The sequence below is a fragment of the Typopeltis vanoorti genome, chromosome 20 (genome assembly GCF_054136105.1).
Source record: "Typopeltis vanoorti isolate ZY-2024b chromosome 20, IOZ_Tvanoo_1.0, whole genome shotgun sequence".
Lineage (NCBI taxonomy): Eukaryota > Metazoa > Arthropoda > Arachnida > Uropygi > Thelyphonidae > Typopeltis > Typopeltis vanoorti.
In genome coordinates this window covers 47,640,216-47,666,709 of record NC_143568.1, presented here as the reverse complement: position 1 = coordinate 47,666,709, position 26,494 = coordinate 47,640,216, and the positions used below count along the sequence as shown (strand labels likewise).

Sequence of the window (26,494 nt, the reverse complement as noted above, 5' to 3'; positions counted from 1 at the left end):
CTTTGCTAAATTTGTATAAATACTTGTATATTACCGAGAGAAGGCTAATCGGATTAAGTACCGATAGCCAGGAGCAAAACACGTACGCCAAGTACACGTGCACTGTGGAAGGAGAGCACGCGACCCCCCCCCCCACCACCACCAACGAGCATGTTATGGGAGATTGTGGTGCTGGGAGATGTAAGGTGACGTGAGCAAAGAGGGAGAAATTTAATGACGTAGTAAGGAAGTGTTGGGCGTGGAATAAAAAAAGCGAAGCAGCGCCTTTTTTGCTAGTTTTTCTTTAGTCATCCACTTCGCTTGTCGATGTGCATCCCCGTTCCTTGGAGGGATCGTCAAAGCAGAGATCGTGGGAGAATGCCGAGGAATCCTTGGGAAATCGGCAGTTAAGGATTTGCCCAGCAGAGCTGAGTTCCTGATTGCCACTGAGACAGCTAAGCCTTGCCAAGCCTGATGACCAGGGAATGCCGAGCACGTGTCTTCGTCGCCGGAGATATATTCAATCCGGATCATTCAGTGGGGTAATGCAGACCAAGCAGAACAAAAAGGTGGACCTGAGGGTGATGTTATATCGTGATATGTATGCTGTTCTAATGATTCCCCAGCAATTGGTAAAGTAGAAACTTTAATCTGTTTAGTGAATGTATAAAGGAAGAAATACTGTAATTTTTAGTTGGACGTTAAGTTTAGAAGGTTGTAATTTTATGCAAGGACTTTAGAGATATAGTTTAAGAGGGCAGTGTAACTATGAGATGAATGAAGAAATTAGGGTTAAATTAATGTCTATGAATGAATAACCTTCAGTATTGTGGAGTTTTAGCTTATGATTTACCTTTGAAAGAATGTTTTAACTGTACTGATATTTATACATGCTAAGATAGAGTAAGAAGGGTTAAATAATTGTGTTTTTCATTGAGATTGATATTGAAGCTAGCATGTGCAAAGGTTTATTCATGATATGTGATCTGACTAGAGTGTAAATAAATGTTTTCTTTAAATTCAATAGTTGACTTGCCTGATTTCATTTTCTATTGCACCACTCATAAATAATCGAACCACGGCGGGAAGGAATTTATAAGGGAGGCTACGACTGCAAACTAAGTTAGAGATAGATGAGATTTGAACTACTTTATATAGTTTAAGAAATTAGGGATAGTATGCTAAGTTCTGGTTCTTTGATTTTTCATTATTCAAAAATCTAGGATTCAGGGTGACGCAGTATAATATAAATTTTCCCTGAATCCAAAGAGAGAACCAGCACTGAAACAAAGGAATTGCCATTGTCTATTGGGAATCTCTTTGTCTTTTACCCACGTGCAATATCCTTAAAGTTGTTAACGGCCCAAAGTAAATGTAAAGACTGCATAAATTAAAGAGTTAATGAGGTATAATTAAGGTTATAACAGAAAGTGTTGAATTAAGGAATTATTAACAATATAGACACGAAGTAAACATAAGTAAAGTAGGAAGAAATACAAGGAAGTGAGGACATAACAACATAAGCCTTAACACACAGACAATAATTTGGTAGGTAGAACTGTCACTTAGGGGATCCTGCATTTTTTTTTTTTTCGCTATAATCCTCTTCATTCATGATAAGGATGATCCTTATCAGCTTTAGTTATCGCAATGTTTTTATTCTTATATAACTTTATTAAAGCATCTGTTTCATTCTGTGAGGTGGTTTAGATTTGTTTAAGATGCTAGCTTTGTCTAATTGCACATTATTCATTGAAGGGGGAAGATTGTAGATGTTCCATTCTATGTTCATCGTAATATCTAGTTTGGAAACTTGTTTATGTACAACAGCAAAGTTATGGCCACGACTGAGAGCATTCTTAGCTTCTTCTGTACCCTAAGATATTAAGGTATTTAGATACATTATGCAAATTATGGAAACAATTGTGATTACCTTGTAATCATGAAGGAAAGGTATTTAGATCCTTAATATTAAGATATTAAGGTGGTAAGTAACTTAAGATCAACTCCTACATAGCTGTAATACTTCTTTTTAACAACATTAGAGGGTTCCAAAATAGGACTTTAGATATTTTGTACACAATTTGAATTGTTTCCCTTACTGATTATCACATGTTAACTGAAACATATAATGTCTCTGAAGATACTGGTTTGAAATCTGGAATAATTATTATTATTACCCCAAGACCTCATGGAGTCAAAGACTCATCTGGAAGGTCCTTTTATCACACACACAGCTCATCATACCATGTCTTAAACACACTCAAACTCCTTGCAGACACCACACTCTCAGGCAAGGCATTCTAATCATTCACAATTCTGCACGAAAAAAACCTGCCTCTCACTCCCCTACTCACATCCTCTTTATACAGTTTTCAGGGATGACCTCTTGTTCTCCTCCTATCTCCCCTATTTTATGTAGAAATTCTCTGGCATTGATCCTATAACAACCCATTACTAATTTGTAGGTCTCTATCATATCTCCCCTTTTCCTCCTGTCCACCAGACTCTGCAAATTACATCTTCTCAATCTTTCCTCATACTCCACATTCCAGTGGTCAGAAACTACCTTAGTCAGTAAGGCCACAACATCAACAGTCGCCTTTGGACCCTTTCCAACATCTCTTCATCCTTCTGAAAACCAGGTGACCAAATCTGGGCACAATAGTCCATGTGTGACCTAATCAAAGCCTTATACAACGGAACAAGAATCTCCCTACTTCTACGTGTCCTCTGCATCATTCCCAGAAGCCTTTGTGTTATCTTCACAATTTTGGCTATGTGTCTCCTAAATTTCAGATCCTTATCCACTATAATCCCCAGATCTCTTATTTCTTCTACCTCCAAAAATATATCCTCACCAAGCATAAATTCTGCATCCCATCTTTGTTTTCCAAATTTTAAAACCTTACATTTTGCAACATTGAATTCACATCCCATGTTTCTGTGCCCAATCACTCAATTTATTCAAGTCATCTTGTAAGGCACAACATCTTCACTACTCTTCATGGTTCATCCCAACTTTGCATCATCTGCAAACAACTGAATATCTCCATCCAAATCTTCATCAGTATCATTAATATACAAGTTAAACAGTAATGTCCCTAAAGCAGACCCCCTGAGTTACTCCACTAGTGACTTTCCTTTTCCTAGATATCGCTCCCCCATACACAACTTGTTGATACATATCAGATAGCCAGCCTCCAATCCAATGCACTAATCTAATATCCAACCCCATCTGCTCTAGTTTGACTGTCAACTTATCATGAGGTACTCTATCAAAAGCCTTTGTGAAATCCAAGTATATTACTGTGTATCCTTCTCCTCTGTCCAAGGAAGCAGTCACTTTATAAGTAAGTAGATTACTAAAATGTGACTTCTCTTTAGCAAATCCGTGCTGTCCATTAAAGATAATACCATTGTTGTCAACCCAACTCTGGATCCTAGTTCTCACAAGCATCTTCAACAACTTAACCACAACACCTGACACACAGATAGACCTATAGTTTGATGCTTGAGTTCGATCACCTTCTTTATGAAGTGGCACAATCTTGCCCTCCTTCCGCTCCTTAGGAACTTGACCGAGTGCAAGACTCATTAAAAAAATATGTCAAGACAGATGTCAACTCCCTGGCACATTCCTTCAGAATATGTGGTGATATATTATCAAGTCCCACAGCCTTATTAACATCTAGTTTATTCAACTCCCCATACACCTCTTGCTCACTTACAGTCAGTCTCTCCTCCCCATCATCAACTGCTCTCAATCTCTCCATGAAGTCACATTCACAAGATTGAAAGACCTTTATAAACTGTTCATTAAGCATCTCCACCACACATTCTGCAACAGCTGTCTTCATACCATTTTCTCCAATCATTGTCATCTTTCCATAATCATCCTTTCTTTTGCTGGCTACATATTGAAAGAACTGCTTAGGATTCTTTTTGATATCATTTACTAACTGTTGTTCATACCTCTCTTTAGCTACCCTCACAAACCAAGTCACCAACCACAGAAGAATTACAAAGACAGACATTCTTTGTAATTCCAGACATGCAAAATTACAAAGCAGGTGATAATGAAAAGCTGAAGAGTTGGTTTTCAGCAGTGCCATGGCATAAAAATTTGAAGGGTAGAGATATTTGTGGTGAAACAGTGATGTAGCTAGAGGTTTTGCTGCCCGAGGCAGTCCCTGAGTTTGCCACCCCTCTCAACACACACCAAAAATACTACAAAAAGTGAAAACAACATATAGGGAAATAAATTAAAACACTATGTTTATTTTTGAAGTAAAACTTTAATTCCAACATTCTAAAATGTTATTTTTCTTGCTTTTCCGTTCGCAAAATCATCGCTGACTTTGTCGAAGTCTATTTCATCACTCAGTTGCTGTTCTATAGACAGTATGGCAAGATTTCTTAAATGCAAAGTGCCGTCCGGGGAAGATCGTTCCCTCCGCCCCCGCCTAGCTATGCCACTGGGTGAATAGGATGTGGTCAAGGGGTGTTTGAAGAAAGCAGTATTAGGATGCATATTCAGATTCAGAAGATTCTGCATTCATCCATGATGAGTACAGACTGGGAAGCAGAAATGGTCACAAGCAGGAACAGAAATGAAATTTATACAGCTGCTGAGAGATAATTACCTGACTTTGCTAAATTAACTCCATTTTTATCCTATTCACAGTTTTGTGATGAAACTACTCTCCATCATTTAGCAAAGTCAGGTTAAATGCACTCTTAGAATGATTGTCTATCAGAACTTTGCTAAATTATTGCATTTATACTTATTGAGGTTAGGGAAGTGTGTCATAGCTGATACCATATACATAATCTCTCAGAATATATTGATTTCTATGCATGCAGCAGATATTGAGAACATGGTCTGCCAATCCCGACTTTCCATACCGATGATTGTGAATATAGTCTATTTTTCAAGACAGATGTTTTCCTCTTCTTCGGCTGCTCCCATTTCTATATACAGTCACTGTTTATATGATATCATCATCATGATACTCCATCCATCATATTTTGCCTCATTACATACCATCTTCATCATGCTTGTATTTTGTTTGTAGTTGCAGTCACTTTTACAGTACCTCTGATGTGTTCATTCCTCACCTGATCTTTCCTTGTTACTTCACACAGCCATTGAAGCATCCTTGTTTCTGTCTCACTAATCATGCTTTCATTGGACTTCTTCATAGGCAGTGTCTCCATTCCATATAACATTGTAGGTCTCACTACTCTTCTGTATATTTTCCTTTCAATTTCATTGGAACTTTTTTATCACACAAAATTCCTGACATTTCTTTCCAATTCTTTCATCCTTCCGAATTCTGTTATTGACTTCCCTTTCCACTTCACCTTTACTATCCACTAATGAACCCAGATATTTGAATTTATCCACTTTCTTGATGACCTCTCCATTCAGCACTACATTTTCTTCAGTGTCAACATTTTGACAACACACCAGATATTCAGTTTTTCTTCTACTAACTCTCAGTCCTCTTTCTTCTAATACTCTGTTCCATCTTATCAGCTTTTGTTCCACTTCCTCTTATTTCTGTGCTCATTTCAGTATCATCTGCATATAACATACTCCAAGGTGCTCTCTCTCTCTTTCTCTGACTTGCTCTGTCAAAGTATCTATTACTAGATATTTCATTAAAGAGAAAAGGACTAAGTGCTGATCCCTAATGTAAACCAACTTTTGAGGTAACATCCCTGATGTTACCTCAAAACTCTGTTATTTCAAAACAGCTCCTAACTGTTGCTTGTACATTTTCTGTACATTTCCTGTATCAGTCACAGAAAAATATTTTTCTGATACTTTCTTTTCTCTTAGACTCCACATCCATATCTCTTTTCTCGGTACTGTCATGCCTTCTCTAGATCTATAAAAACAACATGTAGTGGCCTTTGTCCTTCCATGTATTTTTTGATCACCTGCTTCAAAATAAACACTGCATGCATAATTCCTCTTTGAGGCATAAAACCAAACTGTTCTTTTGCAATATTAACTTCTTCTCTCAACCTTTCATCTTTGATTCTTTCAAATAACTTCATTGTATGAGACATAAGTTTCATTCCTCTATAATTATTATATCTGTATATCTCCCTTTTCCTTATATGTAGGTACCACCACACTCTGTCTCCATTCCTCAGGAATTACCTCTTGACTTTAGATCTCCTTCAATAGATTTCATAATAATTTAATACCTTCATCTCCTAATACTTTCCAGACTCCACTGGTATTTCATCTGGTCCAGCAAGCTTTCCACGCTTCATTTTGGCCATCACTCTTACTACTTCTCCCTCTGTCAATTCCCCTATTCATTCCTTCATTTAGTGGTCCCTTTTCCTCAGACAACCTCCTCTTTTCCTTATTCATCAACTTCTCAAAATATTCCTTCCACCTGATCTGAATACATTCTAATTTTTTATTATAATTTCATCTGCTCCCTTAATTGGCTTCACTTTGGAGATGTCTTTCATTGCTTTACTCTGATATATAGACAACCTAAACCTTCTTTTGTCCTTCAGTCGTTTCTAATTCATCATACCCTGCCATGTACCCTCACAAGGGGTGTACAGGATATGATAGTATTACACGAAAAATTTACATCATTACTAACTTCCTATCTATAATTTTCCTCCAAATCAGTCTGTTACCTGTCAAGACTCCAACATTATCAGATATTATATTTCTATCTTCTAAGGCGCTTTTTACTATATCAATCCACCTATGTCTTGGTCTTACTCTAGGTCTTTTTCCTGCCAATCTGGCAGATAATACTTGTTTTGCTAATCTTTCCTCTCCCATTCTGTTTAATTGACCATACCACCTGAGATTTCCCCATGTTGTGGCGGGTAGTAGAATACCCCCAACTGCACTCCTGCATATCTTAAGAGGCGATAAATGGAGACCCAGTCCCCTGGGGGTGTAGCTGGGTCCCCTTCGGGGGTTGGACGAAGGGCTAATCACCCCTCCCTGTAAAAATTATCTGATTACGGAAACTGCAATTGGATGAACAAATGTTCCTGGCAACAGATGTGACTTGTGAGATCCCAGAAGACAGGATGTGCATAATGTATATTTGTCACACCAAGGGGAAAACCTTTTGGAACCCTTGTTGTTGAAAGAGTCACTTATGAAGCCACACAAAATTTTAAAGATTGGATCATGGAATGTCAGAACACTGTATCAGGTAGGAGAAACTAGGCAGGTAACAAATGAAATGGACAATTACAAGTTAGACATTTTAGGCATTAGTGAACTCAGATGGACTGGTTTTGGTAGACTTATAACTAAAGACAACAAGACAATATTGTACTCTGGATCAAAGGAGAAGCATGAAAAAGGAGTTGCACTAATATTGAACCCAAAAGCCTGATGGAATGGGAACCAATAAGTGAGGGAATTATAAACGCTAGATTTTCTTCGAAATTTATCAAACTCTGTTGTGCAGGTTTACGCACCTACTAATGATGCAGATGAAGAAATAAAAGAATGTTTTTATGAACAACTCCAAAAAAGTAATAATTTCTATTCCAAAACACGATATGATAATAATCATTGGCGATCTTAATGCAAAAGTGGGTGAAAGGTCATGTGTAGAAGAAAAATCCTTAGGTTTCGAGGTTTGTGGAGACCAAAATGAAAATGGCATGATGTTTGTACCCTTTTTTTGAAATGAGCAACTTTGTCATTGGAGGAAGTAAATTCAAGCATAAAGAAATACATAAATTGACTTGGATCGCACTGGATGGCAGCACAAGAAATCAAATTGATCATGTCGCTATCAATAGTAAATTCGTAAGATCCATGTTTGATGTGAGAGTCAAACGTGGTGCAGATGTTGGTTCTGACCACGTCTTGTTAGTGACAAAGTTGAAATTAAAACTTCAAAGCGTATTATGAAAGAAAAGAAGTTCAAGAACTGTATTTGATATTGAAAAATTAAAAATTAAAGAAACAAGAGAAAAGTTTGCTTTCGAGATAAAGAACAGATTCAATATATTAGAAATAGAGGAAAATCAAGATGTAACAGTAGAAAACAACAAAGTAGAAGAATATTGAAAAAAACTTCAGGAATACATATAATAAAGTTGATGAAGATGTAATTGGTAAACGAAGAAAAAAGAAACCATTCTTTATTTTTCTTTTTTCACCAATTAACTGCAGAAATTTGGAAGATTGAAGAGAGAAAAGAGATTAAATCATTAATGAACAATACAGATTCAGAACGATTATATAAGGTGCATAGCAATCGCTATAATGAACTAAATAAAAGTGTAAAGAGAGCTGCAAGAGCTGACAAGAGAAAATATATTGATGTCTTAGCAAAAGAAGCACAATATGCTGCAGAAAATGGACAAATTAGACAACTTTATCAGATTATAAAACAAATCAATGGTAAAAAAGCAATCTCTTCCTTCATTAGAGACAAGGAAAGTTATTGACGATTGACTCCAAAATCGAAGCAAGATGGAGAGAATATTTTGAAGAAACTTTAAATGTAAAGGTAGATACAGGATCTCAACAGGCACAAAATATTACAACTAGTGTAACACACACTTTGAACATTTCCAAAGACGAGATTTCATTGAGCGAAGTCAAAGATGCCCTGAAGGCACTAAAATCTAAGAAAGCATGTGGAAATGATAATATCAATGCCGAAATGTTAAAAGCTGATCTTAACACAACTACTGCCAAATTACAAAGGAGATCTGACCAAGTGTGAAAATTGGAGATGAATAAGTTTGCTGTCAATTCCCGCAAAAGTTTTTCCCAAAATTTTAATTAATAGATTAAAAAAGGAAATCGAAAATTTACTAAGAGAAGAACAGGCAGGTTTTCGAACTGGTTGCGGAACCATTCAACAAATATTCACTCTTAGAAATATAATCGAACAATGTATAGAATTTCAAGCCCCACTTTACCTAAACTTCATCGATTTCAGTAAAGCATTCAACTCAGTAAATAGAGAGAAACTTTGGAAAATATTAGAAGAATATGGAATACCTTATAAATTTATCAACATTATTAAGAATATGTATGATGGCAGCAAGTCTTGCGTGGAAGTAGATGGAAAACTAACAGACTTCTTTATCATTGAAACTGGAGTTAGGCAGGGTTATGTGTTATCTGGTCTATTATTTATAATTTTAATTGATTAGATTATGAAAAACTCAATTAATCATTTGGAACTTTACATCCACACTGGGAGACCTTGATTTTGCTGATGACATAGTGCTCCTGTCCTCCAAGTTAGCAAGCAAAGACATCAGCTAAAAACTGATGTCTTTGCTTGCTGTGCAGAAAAACCGTGTCTGCATATAAACAAGAAGAAAATCAAGGTCATGCGAATAAATGAACAATCAATAAAGAAATTAAGTTAAAAAATGAAACAATTGAAGATGTTGATACTTTTACATACTTGGATCAGTAATAAATAAACAAGGCGGCAATGACGAAGACGTTTTACAAAGAATTGCTAAAGCACAAAATTGTTTCAGGTCATTAAACAAATTATGGAAAGCATCAAATATTACAGTTAAAGTGAAAATTAATGTCTATAAATCTATTGTGCGAGCAATACTGCTATATAGCTCTGAAACTAGGAAACTTACCAAGGCACAAAGTAATAAATTGGACATTTTCCAAAACAAGTGTTTAAGAAGAATTTTAAAAATCTTCTGGCCAAATACAATTACTAATGAGGGACTTTTAAAGAAATCTTCTCCAAGTCAATAGATGAAGAGATTCACCTAAGAAGATGGGAAATGGACCGGACATGTTCTTCGCATGGGGATAAACAGAATTCTCTAAGTAACACTGAGTTGGGCTACAGAAGGAAGACTCTGTAGAGGTCGTCCAAAATTAACTTGGAGAAGAATGATGGAATCCGAAATGAAGGAGGCAAGATGGACAAGTTGGGCAGAAGCAAGAGCAGCTGCGAGAGACAGGGGCAGATGGAAAACCAGCATTGCAGTCTTATGTGCCAGTAGGCATGGAAAGACTTGATGATGATGATGACCACCTGAGATTAGCTCTGCTAATGCTGATAATGTCAAGTTCTTTCCTAATATCCTCATTTTTAATATGATATTGCCATTGCCCATCTTTCTCAGCACTCTCATATCTGCAGTCTCTAGTCTTAGGTAAAGTGTTTTAGTTCTGACCCAGCTCTCAGATCCATAAGTTAAAATTTGTTTGAACACTGTCTTGTATACAGCTAATTTAGTGTTTTAACTAATTTCTCTCTTATTTCTTATAAATTTATTCAGTTGACTTCCTATCATACCAGCTTTGTTGATTCTGTTGTCGATTTCCATATTTAATTTACCATCTTCACTAAAAGTCGTGCCTAAGTAGCTGAAATGTTTTACTTGTTCCACAGGTTCTCCATTCACAACACAGTTGACATTTTCAATGATTCTGCCTATTTTCATTGTCTTTGTCTTTTCTTTTTATTGCTGACCTTCATACCATATCTATTACAACAGTTATTCAATTTAAGCAGGGAATCTTGCAGACTTGTAATGGATTTATTTAGAAGATAACATCATCTGCATAAAGCAAAGAGCTGACATTAACATCTCCAATTTTGATATCATGTTTAATACCACTTTCCTTCATAATATGATCCATATAGATAATGAATAGCAGAGGGATAATGTACATCCTTGTCTGACACCAGATTTAACATTCAACCATTTTCCTGTACTTCCTTTCAATTCTAACTGCTGACTTACAAATCAAATAAAGACTAAGTGTTGCTTGATATAATGCCCCACTGACACTGCAGCTTTTTGAATAGCTTCTTCCTTGGTACCTTGTCATATGCCTTTTCCAGATCTACAAAACTTAAATACAGATCTTTATATTCCCATGATTTCTCAACTATTTGTCGTAAAGTGGAAATCTGAGCATGACAGCCTCTATTTGGCCAAGCTTTTCTTCCACAATCCTTCTCAATCATTTCTCGATATATTTGCATAAATCTTATCAGGAACACTCAGTAGAGAAATACCTCTGTAATCTCACATTCAGTTTTATTTCCCTTTTTATATATGGGTACTATGAGAGCTCTGCTCCAATCATCCAGAATTCGTCCCTCTGTCCAGGCCCTCTGAACTATGCAATGCAGCCGCTGTAATCTTTTATATCTCCATACTTGAGCATTTCTGGTTGAATATCATCTTTTCCTACCACATTTCAGGCTTCTGATGGCACTACACTTGAGGTTATTTTTCATGGAAAGAAAATGTACAGACAGCTAGATGGAACAGCAGTGTGTTTCTCTTCAACCAGTTTCTGTCCAGAATTTCTACCTATACAAAGAAAAGTAATGCAGTGAACTGCAAGGATTTTAGAACAATAAGCCTTATTTCCCATACATCAAAAATACTTATGAGAATCTTAACAAGAAGAATTGCATCTAAGGTGGAAGAATTTCTTGGAAAAGATCAGTTAGGTTTCAGGAAGGGTAGGGGAACAAGATTTGCGATTGGACTGTTAAGAATAGTAAGTGAAAGAAGTCTGGAAGTGAATAAAGAAGTGAAATCTGTTATATAGATTTTGAAAAAGCTTTTGACTTTGTAAAATAGGATAAGATGGTGGAAGTAATGGAAAAGATTGGTATAGATTGGAAAGACAGAAGGCTAATTATTTCACTATATATGGGATAAAGTTTTTCACTATATATGCGATTGGACTGTTAAGAATAGTAAGTGAAAGAAGTCTGGAAGTGAATAAAGAAGTGAAATCTGTTATATAGATTTTGAAAAAGCTTTTGACTTTGTAAAATAGGATAAGATGGTGGAAGTAATGGAAAAGATTGGTATAGATTGGTGAGAGACATATATGGTACAACAGAACCAGGTATCATTGGATGAGAAGTAAGTTAAGGCTGTTCTCTGTCACCAATTTTGTTTAACATGTATTCTGAAGCAATGTTAAAAGAAGCACTGGAGAATTCGGAAGAAGGAAGAAAGATTGGAGGTAGACAGATATTTGCAATAAGATACGCAGATGACAAGGCATTATTATCAAATACTGAAACAGGACTACAACATTTGTTGAACAGATTACTGGAATCCTGTATTAATTATGGAATGAAAATTAACATCAGAAAAACAAAGGTAATAAAAATAGCAAGGAAAGAGGCAAATATGGATATCAGAATAAATGTGAAAAAATTGAATCAAGTAAAGACATTTAAATATCTAGGAAGTGTAATAAGCAGTGATGGATGTAAAAGTGACATAAAAACAAGAATAGCGATGGGAAGAGATGCCTTTAATAGAAAACAGAATTTATTCAGAAGTAAAATGGATAGAAACCTAAAGAAAAGACTAATGAAATGTTGTGTGTAGTGTTGCCCTCTATGCAACTGAAACTTGGACATTGAAGAAAGAAGAAATGAAGATTTTGGAAAGCTTTGAGATGTGGATTTGGAGAAGATGGAAAAAATCAAATGGACAGATAAAATAACTAATGAAGAGGTCTTAAAAAGAGTAGAAGAAGAAAGAAGTCTGTTAAGGAGGATAAAAAGAAGAAAGGAAAACTGGATTGGACATATTCTGAGAGGGAATGGAATCATCAGAGATGCCATTGAAGGAAAAATAGATGGAAAAAGACCCAGAGGAAGAGCAAAGAAAACAATGCTAGATGACATGCTGAATGGAGACAGGTACACAACCTTGAAAGAGAAGGCTCAGAACAGAAGAGAGAGCGGAAGAAAAGTTTTTGCTACTAAGAGAGAAACCTGCTCAATTGCAGAATACTCAAGAAGTAGAAGAAGTGTGAGGTGAAGGCCAGTAAGAAAAAATATATAGTTGGTTGTTGCTATATGCCAAGGAGTTCCACACATGATCTGAAAGCCATACATTGCCAAATTAGTATAAGTACAGGTCGAGTGATTATTATGGGGGACTTCAACTATGGAGATATAGACTGGAAGGAATAAAGATCACATGACAAGAAGGAAATAGAATTTATACACCTGCTGAGAGATACAGGGTGTTCGGGATAAATTTGACATATTTATAATTAATTATATTTTTCCGTAAGTTACATGTATTAACACACACTTCTCTTCATTTAAAAGTTTGGACCCTTCTTCATTCATATACAAGATGTCAGAAAGGATGGATAGCTGGAACCCACCTGAATCATGGAAGAGAATAACTTGTATCATGATGATTCGTGCCCGCCATCAAAATAAGGATATTACGACTGCTGCCCAATGCTCCCTGAATACAGTAAAAACAATCAGGCATGAACTAGAGACTTGCAATGGTGACTACGAGGATGTAGCAAGAAGAAAGATCCCTAGCAGACGATCTGATTGCGTTCGTACAGCAGAATTCCTCGCAAATCTGCAGGAACAGGTGTTGAAGAACCCTGGCATTGGAATTCGGGCTTTGTTCGTGGAGTTGCTAACTGTAGTCAAGCCCTGGATAACAAGGGTAGCCAATGGTAGGCCGTATGTATGGCAGCAGGATTCGGCCCCTTGCCACACCTCTGGGAAAAGTCAAAAATGGTTGTCTGAAAATTTCTACGACTTCACCAGTCCAAATGTTTGGCCTCCAAACTCCCCAGACCTTAACCCCATGGATTATTTTGTATGGGGCGCAGTTGAAAAAGACACCAATCGCACTTCCAGTAATACAAAGGCCCAGTTAATGGATAAAATTAAAACAGTTTTTGCGGCCCTTCCCAGGGAGACTGTAGCATCAGCTTGTTCGAGGTTCCGAAGCAGAATTGAAGCTGTGATCGATGCTAATGGTGGTTATTTTGAGTAAATCTTGTTGATAGTATTGTAATTAACTCTGCCTGTAATGTTTTTTTGTCAATTCATTAAATTTAATAGATACAAAGAAGATTTTCTTTTTCCTTACGAAACTGTCAAATTTATCCCGAACACCCTGTAATTACTTAAGGCAGCATGTGATGGAGGGGAGTAGAAGTGTATTGGATCTGGTCATTGGATCATAGGTGATAACATTGCCTCCAAATGTGAAAGTGACCATGTGATCTTGACTGGAGATTGTAAAACATGAGGAATATTATATCAAGAAGAGGTATTTGTGGAACTACATGGCAACATGCTTAGAAAGAAGCTTAAATCTGTACCATGGCATAAAACACTGCAGGGCAAAGATGTTGGTAGTGCATGGAATATAGTTAAGGGTCATCTGGAGGAAGCAGTATTAAATTGTATACCTCAGGTAAGGAGGGTGAATCGGGTAGGAGTTAGATGGATGACTAATATCATTAAGCATGAGCTGCAGAAGAAGAAAATGCTGTGGAGGGTATGTAAAGAGAGAGAGAGAGGTGACCAGCATGGCAAGGAAGGCAAAATCAGATTATGAGAAGAATCTAGCCAAACCGGCCAAAGAAAATCCCAAACAGTTCTTTTGTTATGTGGCAAGTAAGAGGAAGAATGACTATAGAAGATTAACCTTAATGAGTGGTGATAGTTACGAGGAGACAGAAGCAGTTAAAATAGTTGAGTATCTGAGTGACCACTTTGCAAGAATATATCATCCTGGTGAGGATACTGCTTTAACCTTTGTGACAGACACTAAGTTGGGAACAGATAGATGAAATAAATGTTCTTAGGATATTGCAGAATCTCAATGTAAACATGAGGGTTGTTTGGTAAATTTCCAGTAGATGGCGACACAATTCGTTCATTCATACCAGTGTCGGACTGTATCATCTTTTTCTTGACCCCTGGCAAAATTTTAGCCACGTGTGACCTGTAGTTCTTGTTTGGCAAACATTTAAAATGACTCTTTCTTTTAAGGTTACACGGCGATCAGCATTCATATTTATAAATTTAGGGACACAAAAACACGTGTTGAACAGATTATTTTATTAATTACTAATAAAATAAAACTTGACGTTTCGCCCCTTGTATCGAGGTCATCATTAAGCATGAGAAGGATACAAGTGTATAAGGAACCAAGCTACGTGCTCTAGCTCTGTATACTGGTAAACTAAATCTATGTAGTTAATTAATCCTTTTTCCTAGCCTGACCTCTAGTGATAAATAATAAATAAAATAAATACAACTACAATAAACTGCTAAAGTCCTCATGTGTTAATATTCTTCTGGATTTGTACAGTTCTGATTGTTATAATATGATTTCCTTCAGTTGCTGTTGAATGTTACAAACACTTCACCAGGTTGTCTTCTTGTAGTGGGATTTTTCTATGGCTGGTTTAGGTTGTTATACAGGTTGTAGATGGGTCCTGCACATTCTTGAAATGGTTAGGCCATCATTTTTGTTGAGATTTGGGTTGTGTTTGAGCATTTCACTACTCTTTAAATTTTCTCTCAAACCAGGTTTTGGTGCAGTGTAGGGACTTGGTATTTTTCCAATCAATTCTGTGGTATGTTTGGAATGCATGGTCAGAAAGGCCGTTTTTTCCAAAATGGATGTATTTAATGTGTCGTTTGTGTTCAATCTTGTCTGATTGGGATAGTTCACCCTGTTTCCCCCTATGTATGGTATGTTACATGTGCATTGTATTTTGAATACCCCTGGGTGGGCTAGGTGTTTGGAAGAGGATCTTTAGAAGAACTGAGTAGGTGTCTTAATTTATTTGGTCCTTTTAGACCATACAACATACACTGAAAAAATGAACCATTTGATATCGGACCACAACACCTACTAAATGGTAAACTATAACCCCACAAAACATAACAAAAAGAAAACAACTGAATTAATCAAATCCATCCACACATGGCCTGAAGAAACAACAAAAAATTAATACCTCATTATGCCCATGTGCCCAGAATTTATGGCCTGCCAAAAATACCACTACGTCTAATTATTGAAGGAATTGACAGCCCAAATTATCACTTAGCCAAAAAATTAGCGGCCACACTCAAGGAATTGGTAGGTCAGTCCCCTTCCTACATAAAAAATACACATTTCATTAATAAAATTAAAAAAAACATTACACTCAACGACCAAGATTTATTAGTCGGCTTTGACATAACTTCCCTTTTCACCAATGTGCCAATCAATGACACTATCTTGCTCCTACAGAACATATTTCCACACGACATCACGGCCCTCTTTGGCTATGTAATCCGCTCCGCTCCGAATATTTCGTATGGCAAAATAATTTTTACCTTTGAAAAGAAGGTACAGCCATGGGCTCACCGCTTCTCCCCCCCCCAATAACTAACTTTTATATGGAAGACTTTGAGCAATGTGCTCTAGAGACAGCATGTCTAAAGTCCAAAATTTGGCTCAGATATGTCAACGACATTTTTGCCATTTGGCCCTACGGTTGCGAAACTCTAAATACATTCCTTAGCCACCTAAACAAAACAACACAAACGTATCCAATTCACCATGAAAATGGAAAAAAACAACTCTCTTCCTTTCCTAGACACACTTGTCACAAGTCTTCCCTCTGGCTGTCTTTTCTTCTCAGTTTACTGCAAACCTACACACACACACACAGGCCAATACATACACAAAAATTCTTACCACCACCCAACACGAAAACTAGGTATCATAAGCACCCTTAAACACAGAGCTCTAACTATTTGTTCTAATGAACAAGCTCTAAACCAGGAATACAAGATCATCAACCATACATTTATGGAAGATGGATACAGTAAAAAAAATATTCACAAGATCCTCCACAAAGATACCAGTAAGAACAAAAAATATTTCAGGAATGCTATGCCATTCCTTATGTTAGAGGCATTTCTGAAGAAATAGACAGAACACTATGCAAATACAACATTAAAATCACCTTTAAACCCCCAAATAAGTTAAGAAGATACCTACTCAGTTCTTCTAAAGATCCTCTTCCACACCTAGCCCACCCAGGGGTATACAAAATACAATGCACATGTAACATACCATACTTAGGGGAAACAGGGCGAACTATCCCAATCAGACAAGACGAACACAAACGACACATTAAATACCTCCATTTTGGAAAAACTGGCCTTTCTGACCACGTACTCCAAACATACCACAGAATTGATTGGAAAAATACCAAGTCCCTACACCGCACCAAAACCTGGTTTGAGAGAAAATTTAAAGAGTCATGTGAAATGCTCAAACACAACCCAAATCTCAACAAAAATGATGGCCTAACCATTTCAAGAATGTGCAGGACCCATCTACAACCTGTATAACAACCTAAACCAGCCATAGAAAAATCCCACTACAAGAAGACAACCTGGTGAAGTGTTTGTAACATTCAACAGCAACTGAAGGAAATCATATTATAACAATCAGAACTGTACAAATCCAGAAGAATATTAATACATGAGGACTTTAGCAGTTTATTGTAGTTGTATTTATTTATTTATTTTTGTTTTTATTTTTTATTTATTTATTTATTTATTTTTTATCACTAGAGGTCAGGCTAGGGAAAGGGATTAATTAACTACGTAGACTTAGTTTACTGGTATACAGGGCTAGAGCATATAGCTTGGTTCCTTATACATTTGTATCCTTCCGATGATGACCTCAATAATGGGGTCGAAACGTCAAGTTTTATTTTATTAGTAATTAATAAAATAATCTGTTCAACACGTGTCTTTTTGTGTCCCTAAATTTATAAATAGGAATTAAAATGACTGTGTTCACGTTCTTTATAAAAATGAAGAAAAACGAGTTTCGTGCAGTGATAAAACACTTTTATTTGAAGAAGTGGACGGCCGCGCATATTAAAGCCGAGTTAGATGCAGTTCATGGGGACTCTGCACCATCGTTAAAGACTATTTATTTTTGGATAAATGAGTTTAAACGTGGTCGTAAGTCCATCGATGATGAAGCGTGCTCCAGACACCAAACGGAGGTCACTATGAAGGAAATGATTGACAAAATCCATGGCATCATTATGGAAGACCGCTGAGTGAAAGTGCATGAGATTGTTGAGATTGTAGACATTTCAACTGAACGGGTGTATATCCTGCATGAAAAATTGTACATATAAGAGCTGTGTGCGTGATGGATGCCTTGATTGTTGACTGCATGTGAAAAGACATTTCATTGCAGTGTTTGGCGATGTTGAATCGCATATTCACAGGATTTTTTGTGTCCAGTGAAAGAGCTGAAAAAAGCAAAGACCATTTTGTCAGCTGGGAAGGTGAGGGCCACTGTTTTTTGGGATTCCCAAGGAATTATCATGATAGACTATTTGGAAAAGGGTAAGACAATAACAGGAATCTATTATGCATCATTGTTGGACCATTTAAAAGAAGAACTAAAGAAAAAATTGCCAAGATTGGCACACAAAAAAGTATTATTTCGTGAAGACAGTGCACCTTCCCACACATTGGCCGTCGCAGTGGCAAAATTGCACGAATTGAGGTTCGAATTGGTTCCACATCCACCATATTCTCCGAACTTGACCCCTTCTTGTTCCCAAACTTAAAAATTTTGTTTAGTGGGAAAAAATTTTCTTCGAATGAGGATGTCATCAAGGCTGTTAATGACTATTTTGCACAATTTGACAAATCCTACTTTTTTAGATGGGATGCAAAAATTGGAAACTTGCGGGACCAAATGTGTAGACCTCGATGGAGACTATGTTGAGAAGTAAAGGTGATTTTTTTCCAAAAAAATGTGTTTAACTTATTTTTTTACCAAACTTTTCAAACAACCCTCGTACAGCTGTGGGATTAAATAGGATATCAGCTAGGGTTTTGTGAGAATGCAAGGGAATTGGCATTAGCTGACTAGTCTGTTTAAGTCTCAGCTCTGGTAGATTTCCAAGAGAGTAGAAAGAGGGCAAAATAATTCCTTTCATAAGGGAGGTTCTGAGACTATAGTAGCAATTATAGTCCAATGAGTATCTCAGGAGTGGTGGTAAAAGTACCAGAATAATTGGTAAGAAAGAGAATTCAAGAATGGTTAGATAAATATATCATACTGTATGACAGTGCTTCCCACTTTGGAAAAATTAAAATATTTCACGCTCCCCCCCCCCGTCAAAAAAAATCGTAATTAGACATATATTATTATAATATTTATTGTATTTATATTCAATACAAAACACACACAGCGAATATTGCAAAAATCAAATGCAAATATTATATTTTTAGTATCTTACATACACATTTGATATGGCACATTATCTCATATTTTTATATAGATAGATATATTGTTATTGTACATTTGCAGTACAAGCACATGAAACGTAAAACGATTAGTAATAAAGAAAGAATTAAAAACATAAAAGAAGCTTAATAACAATTTGAAATGTGAAACTTATATAAATAAGCATATATTTACTAATATTCATTAAGTGCGGAAATAAGCAGGAAGCAAAATTTGTGAATCAATGTATGATTTTTTCCATTAAAATATAAAATAACAAAAAAGAAATAATAAAAATTAAATACGTTTCTTTTAAGATAAAAAAAATCTACTTAGTCTTAAAACATTTAAATTTATTTTCATTATTTCACGGCCCCCTCAACAAAACCTACGACCCCTAAGGGGCCCCGGCCCACAGTTTGGGAAACGCTCTGTTACTCAAATTATAACAATGGGAATGGATATGACATTGGTTAAGTGGATAAGAGGATGGCTGCTGACAGATATCAAATGGACAGAATCAAGGCAAAAACAGGTGATTGGTGGTGTGCTGTAAGGTTCAGTGCAGGGACCATTATTGTTTAATTTGTACATAATGATATAGAAAATAACCTGAAAGGAAATATTCAGTTGTTTGTTGATTACACAAAATTAGGTAGAGTAATAGTTGAGGCGATGTGGAAAGCTTGTGGGACGATCTAAATAGGTTGTCAGTATGGGCAAAAGTTAATGGGTGTCAGTTTAATGTCGAGAAATGTAAAGTTATGCACTTTGAGATAAATAGATTACAATCCGTTTATCACATTGATGGTACTATACTCCAGTAAATGATGAATCTAGAGATTTCGGAGTGGTGGTAGACAGAAAGTTAAAGTTTAGAGGCCATATTGCTAAAGTAGCTAAGGTAACCTATAAGATTACTTGGCTATTGAAGACCACATCAACAAGAGATAAGGAAGTTATTCCTCTTTACAAGGCCTTATGCCTGCATCTGGATTGTACTCAAATCTGTTCCTCTGGGTTTCTTGGGGATGAAGTGGTGGAGAGGATTCCCTATGAGGAATCCCTGTGGAATGTTCCCTATGAGGATAGATTGAAATTATCTGGATTGCAGAAGTTGTTTGAGAGGAGAAAAAGAGGGGATATGATATAAACATTTAAGTTAATTAAAAGGTTTTATAGGATAGATGCAGGAGAAATGATTCAGCACTTGACTAGAGGGACCAGAACAAGGGGTCATCCCTAGAAGTTGAATAAAGGTGTGGTTAGTAGGATGTGAGGACTGGATTTTTTGCTTGAAGAGTGGTATGGGTTTGCCAGAGTCAGTTGTGAGTGCTTTGTCAGTTAATGGATCTATCATACGAGAGGTATGATAGATTGTGTGGGTAGATTGGGTCTCCTATGATGAATGTTCAGACTTCATTGAGGTGCCTGTAGAATAATAATAATAATAATTATTATTATCCTTCGTAGCACCCTATGGTCATGTTTGGTGAGTGTGGTGTGTCATCCACTGTGGATTGCATTTGCGGTTGACTATCTGCGCGTCCATCTCAGTATTGGTATCACTGATTGTTGACCTAGAATGGCTCAATTTATCAACAGTTTGTCAAGCAGATAGGCTTGCAACATGCCATCATGTCACAATGCGTCTTTCAAATTCCATCAGTTTCCTTCACACAGCCATTTCACTCTGATATAGTTGCAGTGACTGAGAGCATCATATTCCTCCATTTTATACCAGCTACAAGACTAGCTGTAACGTTTGATTGTGCAAGTTTGATTGCATCTTGCCATATTAATCTATATTTCAAAGGCAGAATTGATGCAAATGATCAGATGCAGAAAAGTGTGGCTAAAGATGAAAGGTAGACCACCTTAAGTACTGGTCATAATGTCAGTAGAGTGGTAGGTTTGTTGAAAGACAATCTGATATGTAACTCACTGATATAAATACAATGTGATGGTTGTTGACTATTAAGTTGTGGTTTCATTGTCTTCTTTTAAAGCACGAAGGCAGCTATGTTGCAGGTGAAAGATTATAATTTTAGAATCCGTATCAGCTCTGAAACTCTCTCCCAATCTTGATAAGTATGGCTGCTGTAATTTACTAAAGACTTGAGAGACAGTCATTTTAAGACCACATTTAGCTGACTTCCCTGAATTAACTTTTTTATCCATTTTCTAGTAGACACCTTGTCAGGACATTAGTGCTTTTTCAGGTTTCAGTTCGTGTTTTTTCTACCACATTTGCTAAATGCTGTGTGATTTACAGGCAGTTATAATTTTAGAATGCTAATTAGAAATCCATCCAAGTATTATTAACTTAGCAAATTATTTTGTTCATTTGGTGTTTTATACCATAAAGCAATGTTATGATTGAGCCATTGTTCCTGAAAATTGCTTTTACAAATTAAATTTTATTCTTGGATACATTATTAGTTTTGTGTAGCAAGGATTGTAACTCTTGATCTTCATCTTTCCATTATAGCACATAAGTCATTCAAATAGTGTGGCCAGAGAAGTGGTTTTGGATTAAAATTTAAGATTTTTCCCCCCCAAGTGGTTAAGATACGTTTTCAGATTTAGGGACAATAAGTTCATAGTAGTTCCATTAAGTTGTTTGTAAACTTTTTCTTTCTAGGTAAAACAAAAAAATAAGTCTCTAATGTCCATTGGAAATACTTGAGCTCAACATTCTGATATCTCTGTACGAGGAAAGTCAATGAAATGAGATGATATGAGAACTAGCCGTAACGTTTGAAGGTGCAAGTTTGATTGCTTCTTGCTGTATTAATCTATATTTCAAAGGCAGCAAATGATCAAATGCAGAAAAGTGCAGCTAAAGATGAAAGGTAGACCTAAGTACTAGTCAAAATGTCAAGAGAAGAGTTGGTTGAAAGGCTATCTGATGTTATCTAACTCACTGATACATATACAATGTGATGGTGTTGACTGTTGAGTTGTGTAAAATCCTTATTTTACACTAAAGGCAAACAAAAATCTTGACTCTTGCACACGAATTTCTAAGAGTGATACACACTGTTCTAGCTTATTTTTGGAATGCTGGTAACATTTCTGGTTAAGGATTAATAAGATATAATTCTGCATTATAATTCTTATATATTATTTTTCATCATTCTGTATAAAATATTATCTAAACAAAGATAAAATATTATCTTACAAAGCTTGCTAATATATCTTGTATAATTTTTTATTTTTAGTTATCTTCTCAGTATCAGAGCCATTTCAACGACAAGCTTGTTAATGTTGAGGTATAATTCTCATAGAGCTAGCATATGTAAAATTAGAAGAGAGAAATATGCAAGGCTATATCCAACACTTGTAGTAAATCCAGATGGCTCTACCTATACAGCAAGGCATCACCTACCTCGAAAAATTATTAAGGTTGGTAGTCAAGTTTTTCAATAAACTTTCTGGACTCTCAGCAGTTGGGTAGAAAGACTTTTGAGCTCCTCCCCCCTCTTGCTAGGTTAGGTCATCTCAAATGTTGAAGTTTAAAATTGCCCCCCCCCCCCCAGACAGATTGACTTTCAAAATGGGTGATGTTCATAGACAGTAGCATATCTGTTCCAACAGATCATTGGAAGCAACAGATTTTCTACTAATGTATGAATGCCATGATATATAAAAACACTTTATATTATTTTTCTGTTAAATTAAAAATTTTGGATTTACTCATGACTTATTTATCATTTTTATATGTATTTTTATGTTTACCATTTCCTTTCACTATTCTTTGCCTTTCATATTCTTCCTCTTTCACACTTCTTGAAAATAATGTCAATAATACGGAGGTAGCAGGGTTTTTTATCCCGGAAAAAACCCTGCTACCTTTCTCCCACATACAGACAAATCGGCCCCTCAGAACACACATAATTTACAGACAAAAAAATACTAGCTGTGGTAGTGGTTGTGGGCAGTGAGTAGCCATTGATGTAGGTGATTGGTAGTAGTGGAGATGGAGAGTTGTACAGTAGGTGTCCTCCTGCGATGAGCCTTCGGACTCCTTGGAGGTGTCACGAATAATAATAATAATAAAAGTATTTGCAATTCGTGCTGAATTCCAAGAATACAGAACATATCATCTGTTAGTAATCATCCAGTTTTGTAGTTTAGATGGAATTTTTAAGATCACTATCAATAGGAGTGACCAATATGGGGAGAGGACATAACTGAAAAAGGTTTTTCCAATATTTTGCTTTTATAATGATGTGCAGAACTACACTGTTTATTATAACTGGACTCTTTCATGTGATGAACACCACATGAAAGCCCCCACTTACTCCTGTCTACCAATGTCTCTCCTTTTATTTTAAAATCATCCCCTCCCCCATTCTAATCCTCAGTATCTATTAATCTCTTTTCTCTCTCTCTCTCTCTTTTCTATTAAATTCCAACCTTTTTTGATTTCAGGATATGCTACCTAATGACAAACAGCTTAAGGTCACAACTCGGAAGCTTCACTGCAAAGGTTGCCACTTTAAATTTTTGTGTTAAATTTAAAAATGCACTTTCAGGCAAGTTAAAATGAACAGCAGACATGCTATAGTGAACATACCATTAGCAAATATGAAATAACAAGCAACTGAAAAGTCCTGACTAAAACCCCATAAGTTTTGTAGCTCTGGAAAAGGCATATGACAAGGTGCAAAAAGAAAAACTGTTCAAAATGTTGTTGCTATTATATGGCATAAATGGTATGTTATATCAAGCTATTCATAGTCTATATTATTATTATTATACGAGACCCTCCAGGGAGTCAGCGACTCATCGAGAGAGGCTATAAATTCCATTAAATTCATTCGCACTAGATGCACTCACTACCACTAAAGGCAAACTATTCCACTCACCTCTCTGTGAGAGAAAAACCTAGCTCGTACCCCTTTCTTGACTATGAACAAACTTAACTTCCATGGATGCCCTCACGTTCTCTTCCCACTTTCCATATAATGAAAATTTTCATCAGAAGATATCCTATAACACCCATTCAAAACTTTATAGACCTCTATCACCTCCTCTTTCTCCTGTTAACCAGAGTCTGTAATCCACATAATCACAGTCTGTCCTCATAATCTAAATCCCATAATCCAGATATAATCTTTGTAGCTCTTCTTTGCATCCTTTCCACAGCTTCTTTATCTTGGAATTGGTGAGACCAAAATCTGTACACAATAATCCAGGTGTGGTCTTATCAAAGCCTTATAAAGAGACAAAATGACTTCTTTATCCTTAGATGTCAAGGTTTACTTCAACATCGCAATTATCCTCTGAGTTGTATTTGCATCTTTTGCTATCTGACTTTTGAACTTCAAATTGCTATCCACCATTATGCCAAGAATCCTAGCCTCATCAATTTCTTGTAGCATAACCCCGTTAATATAATATGCTGTTGGAAATCTCATCATGCCAAAGTGCATAACTTTACGCTTACCAACATTAAACTGACAGCCATTTTCTTGCCTATTCAAATCATTTTATAAGTTCTAGATATCAGTATGATCCCCGATTGCCCTGCCTATCTTTGCATCATCAGCAAACAATTGCACATCTCCTGTTAGGCCCTTCCTAATGTTATTAATCCTTTTGTTCTACAGACGATCTTTTACAGAAAGAACTACAATATATAACTTCTTCCTTTCTATCTAATGGTTATAAGAATTGTTTCATTAAAAGAACTTTGAGTAGTTTTAATGTCTTCCTCTTCAAACACAGAAGAAATAACGCACATTACTATCCGTTATGTACAAGGCATCAGTGAACGTATAGCAAAAGTTTTAAAACCACTGAATATTTTTGTTGCCTTTCGACCGTTTAGAAAAATCTCCACCTTTCTCACTTCTCCTAAGGACAAGCTTCCACATCTTAATCATCCAGGTGTCTACCAGATTCCGTGCTCTTGTGGATTATCTTATTTCGGACAAATGGGAAGATCTGCCTCTATTCGGCTAGAAGAACACCAATCTTATATTGAATACTTTAAACCTGAAAAGTCTGGACTTTCTGAACATGCCATCTTCACTAGACACAGAGTTCATTGGAGAAAGACAAGAGTTCTTCACAAAAGTCAGTTTCTCATGGAATGCCTTTATAAAGAAACATGTGAAACTCTACTTCATTCTCCTAACTTAAACAGATCCGACGGCTTACGTCTATCCCCTTTATGGGAGATAGTACTTTACAAATCAGCTAATCTTTCCTAACTTTTTATTGTATTAATTTTTTTTTTTTTTTTTTTTTTTTTTTAGGAAAGTTATTGACCTTTTTAGTTATCTTACACCAGCTACTTAGGTGGCGCTTTTTGGAATTGTCAGTTAGTGTTTAATTTTGAGCTTAATGTACTGAAGATGCCTGTGACACACAGGCGAAAATTATACTATTAAATAATCTTTCTACCTGAGTTTTTTCCGTTATTTATTTTGTATCGATACTGATAGGTTGGTAGCTAGACACATCCGTTTTTGCTCCACCCTTGTACAATGGAACTATCATACATTCCTTCCATTCCTGTGGTATCCTTCCTGAGCTGAGACTCAAGTTATGCAAACATGTGAAGTGCTAGCCAGTTTGATTGAACATTCCTTTAGCAAATGTGCTGATATTTCATCTTTCCTTATTGACAAGTTCTTTTCCAGGTTATCCAACAGCTCGTCAATCTCATTTTCATGCACCTTTAACTCTTCATCCAATGTGGCAGTAACACTATATACACCATGTTACATACACCTGGTTGATATGATCTTAGCAAAGTAAGGCACTCATTAATTGAACAATCTCATTAGCTTCTGATACTAGAGTACCATCTGCATTCAGTAAAGTTATTCTTCCACATTCATTCTTTCTTTTGCTAGGGAGATCATGATAACATTTTTTTGGATTGCCTTTAGCCTGCAAGCCAATTTCTTTTCGTACTCCAAGTACCTTTCTGCGCAATACTCTTTATTTTTCTGGCCTGCATTTTATATATTTCATAACTCCTCTCACTCTTATTCTTGCGATGTTCTTTTCACATCATTAGGGATACATTCAGATACTGCCTCATTTATGCACTTTTTCAAAGATTCCCACGCATTACTGGCATTTTTCCCATTCAGTAACTGATACCATGGGACAAAATTCATAGTCTATATTGTAATTCAGCAGTTAAACTGAAGGAGGTAGAATATGGTTTGATGTTAAATCAAGTGTGAGACAAAGGTGCACATTATCTCCTGTTATTCGTCATCTATATGGAACACATCATGAAGAAAGTGGCATTAAATCTGATATTGAAATTGGAGATGTTAATTTCAGCTCTTAATTTATGCAGGTGATGTTAGGGGGCTTCAAGACTATGCCCCCCCCAATGTTCCGGACTGGTAGGCCGGTTCTCCTTGAATTCTGATGACTCGAATTT

General features: G+C 36.2%; 1 protein-coding gene across 1 annotated transcript in view; it reads left to right on the top strand.

Moving 5' to 3' along the window:
- The window catches only part of mRpL55 (mitochondrial ribosomal protein L55), a 71,059-nt gene that overhangs the window by 33,891 nt on the left and 10,674 nt on the right, over positions 1-26,494 (top strand). The window contains exon 2 of the mRNA XM_090409724.1: positions 22,302-22,485. Within this exon, the coding sequence (XP_090265850.1) occupies positions 22,302-22,485 (184 nt within the window). The remainder of the gene's footprint in view (positions 1-22,301; positions 22,486-26,494) is intronic.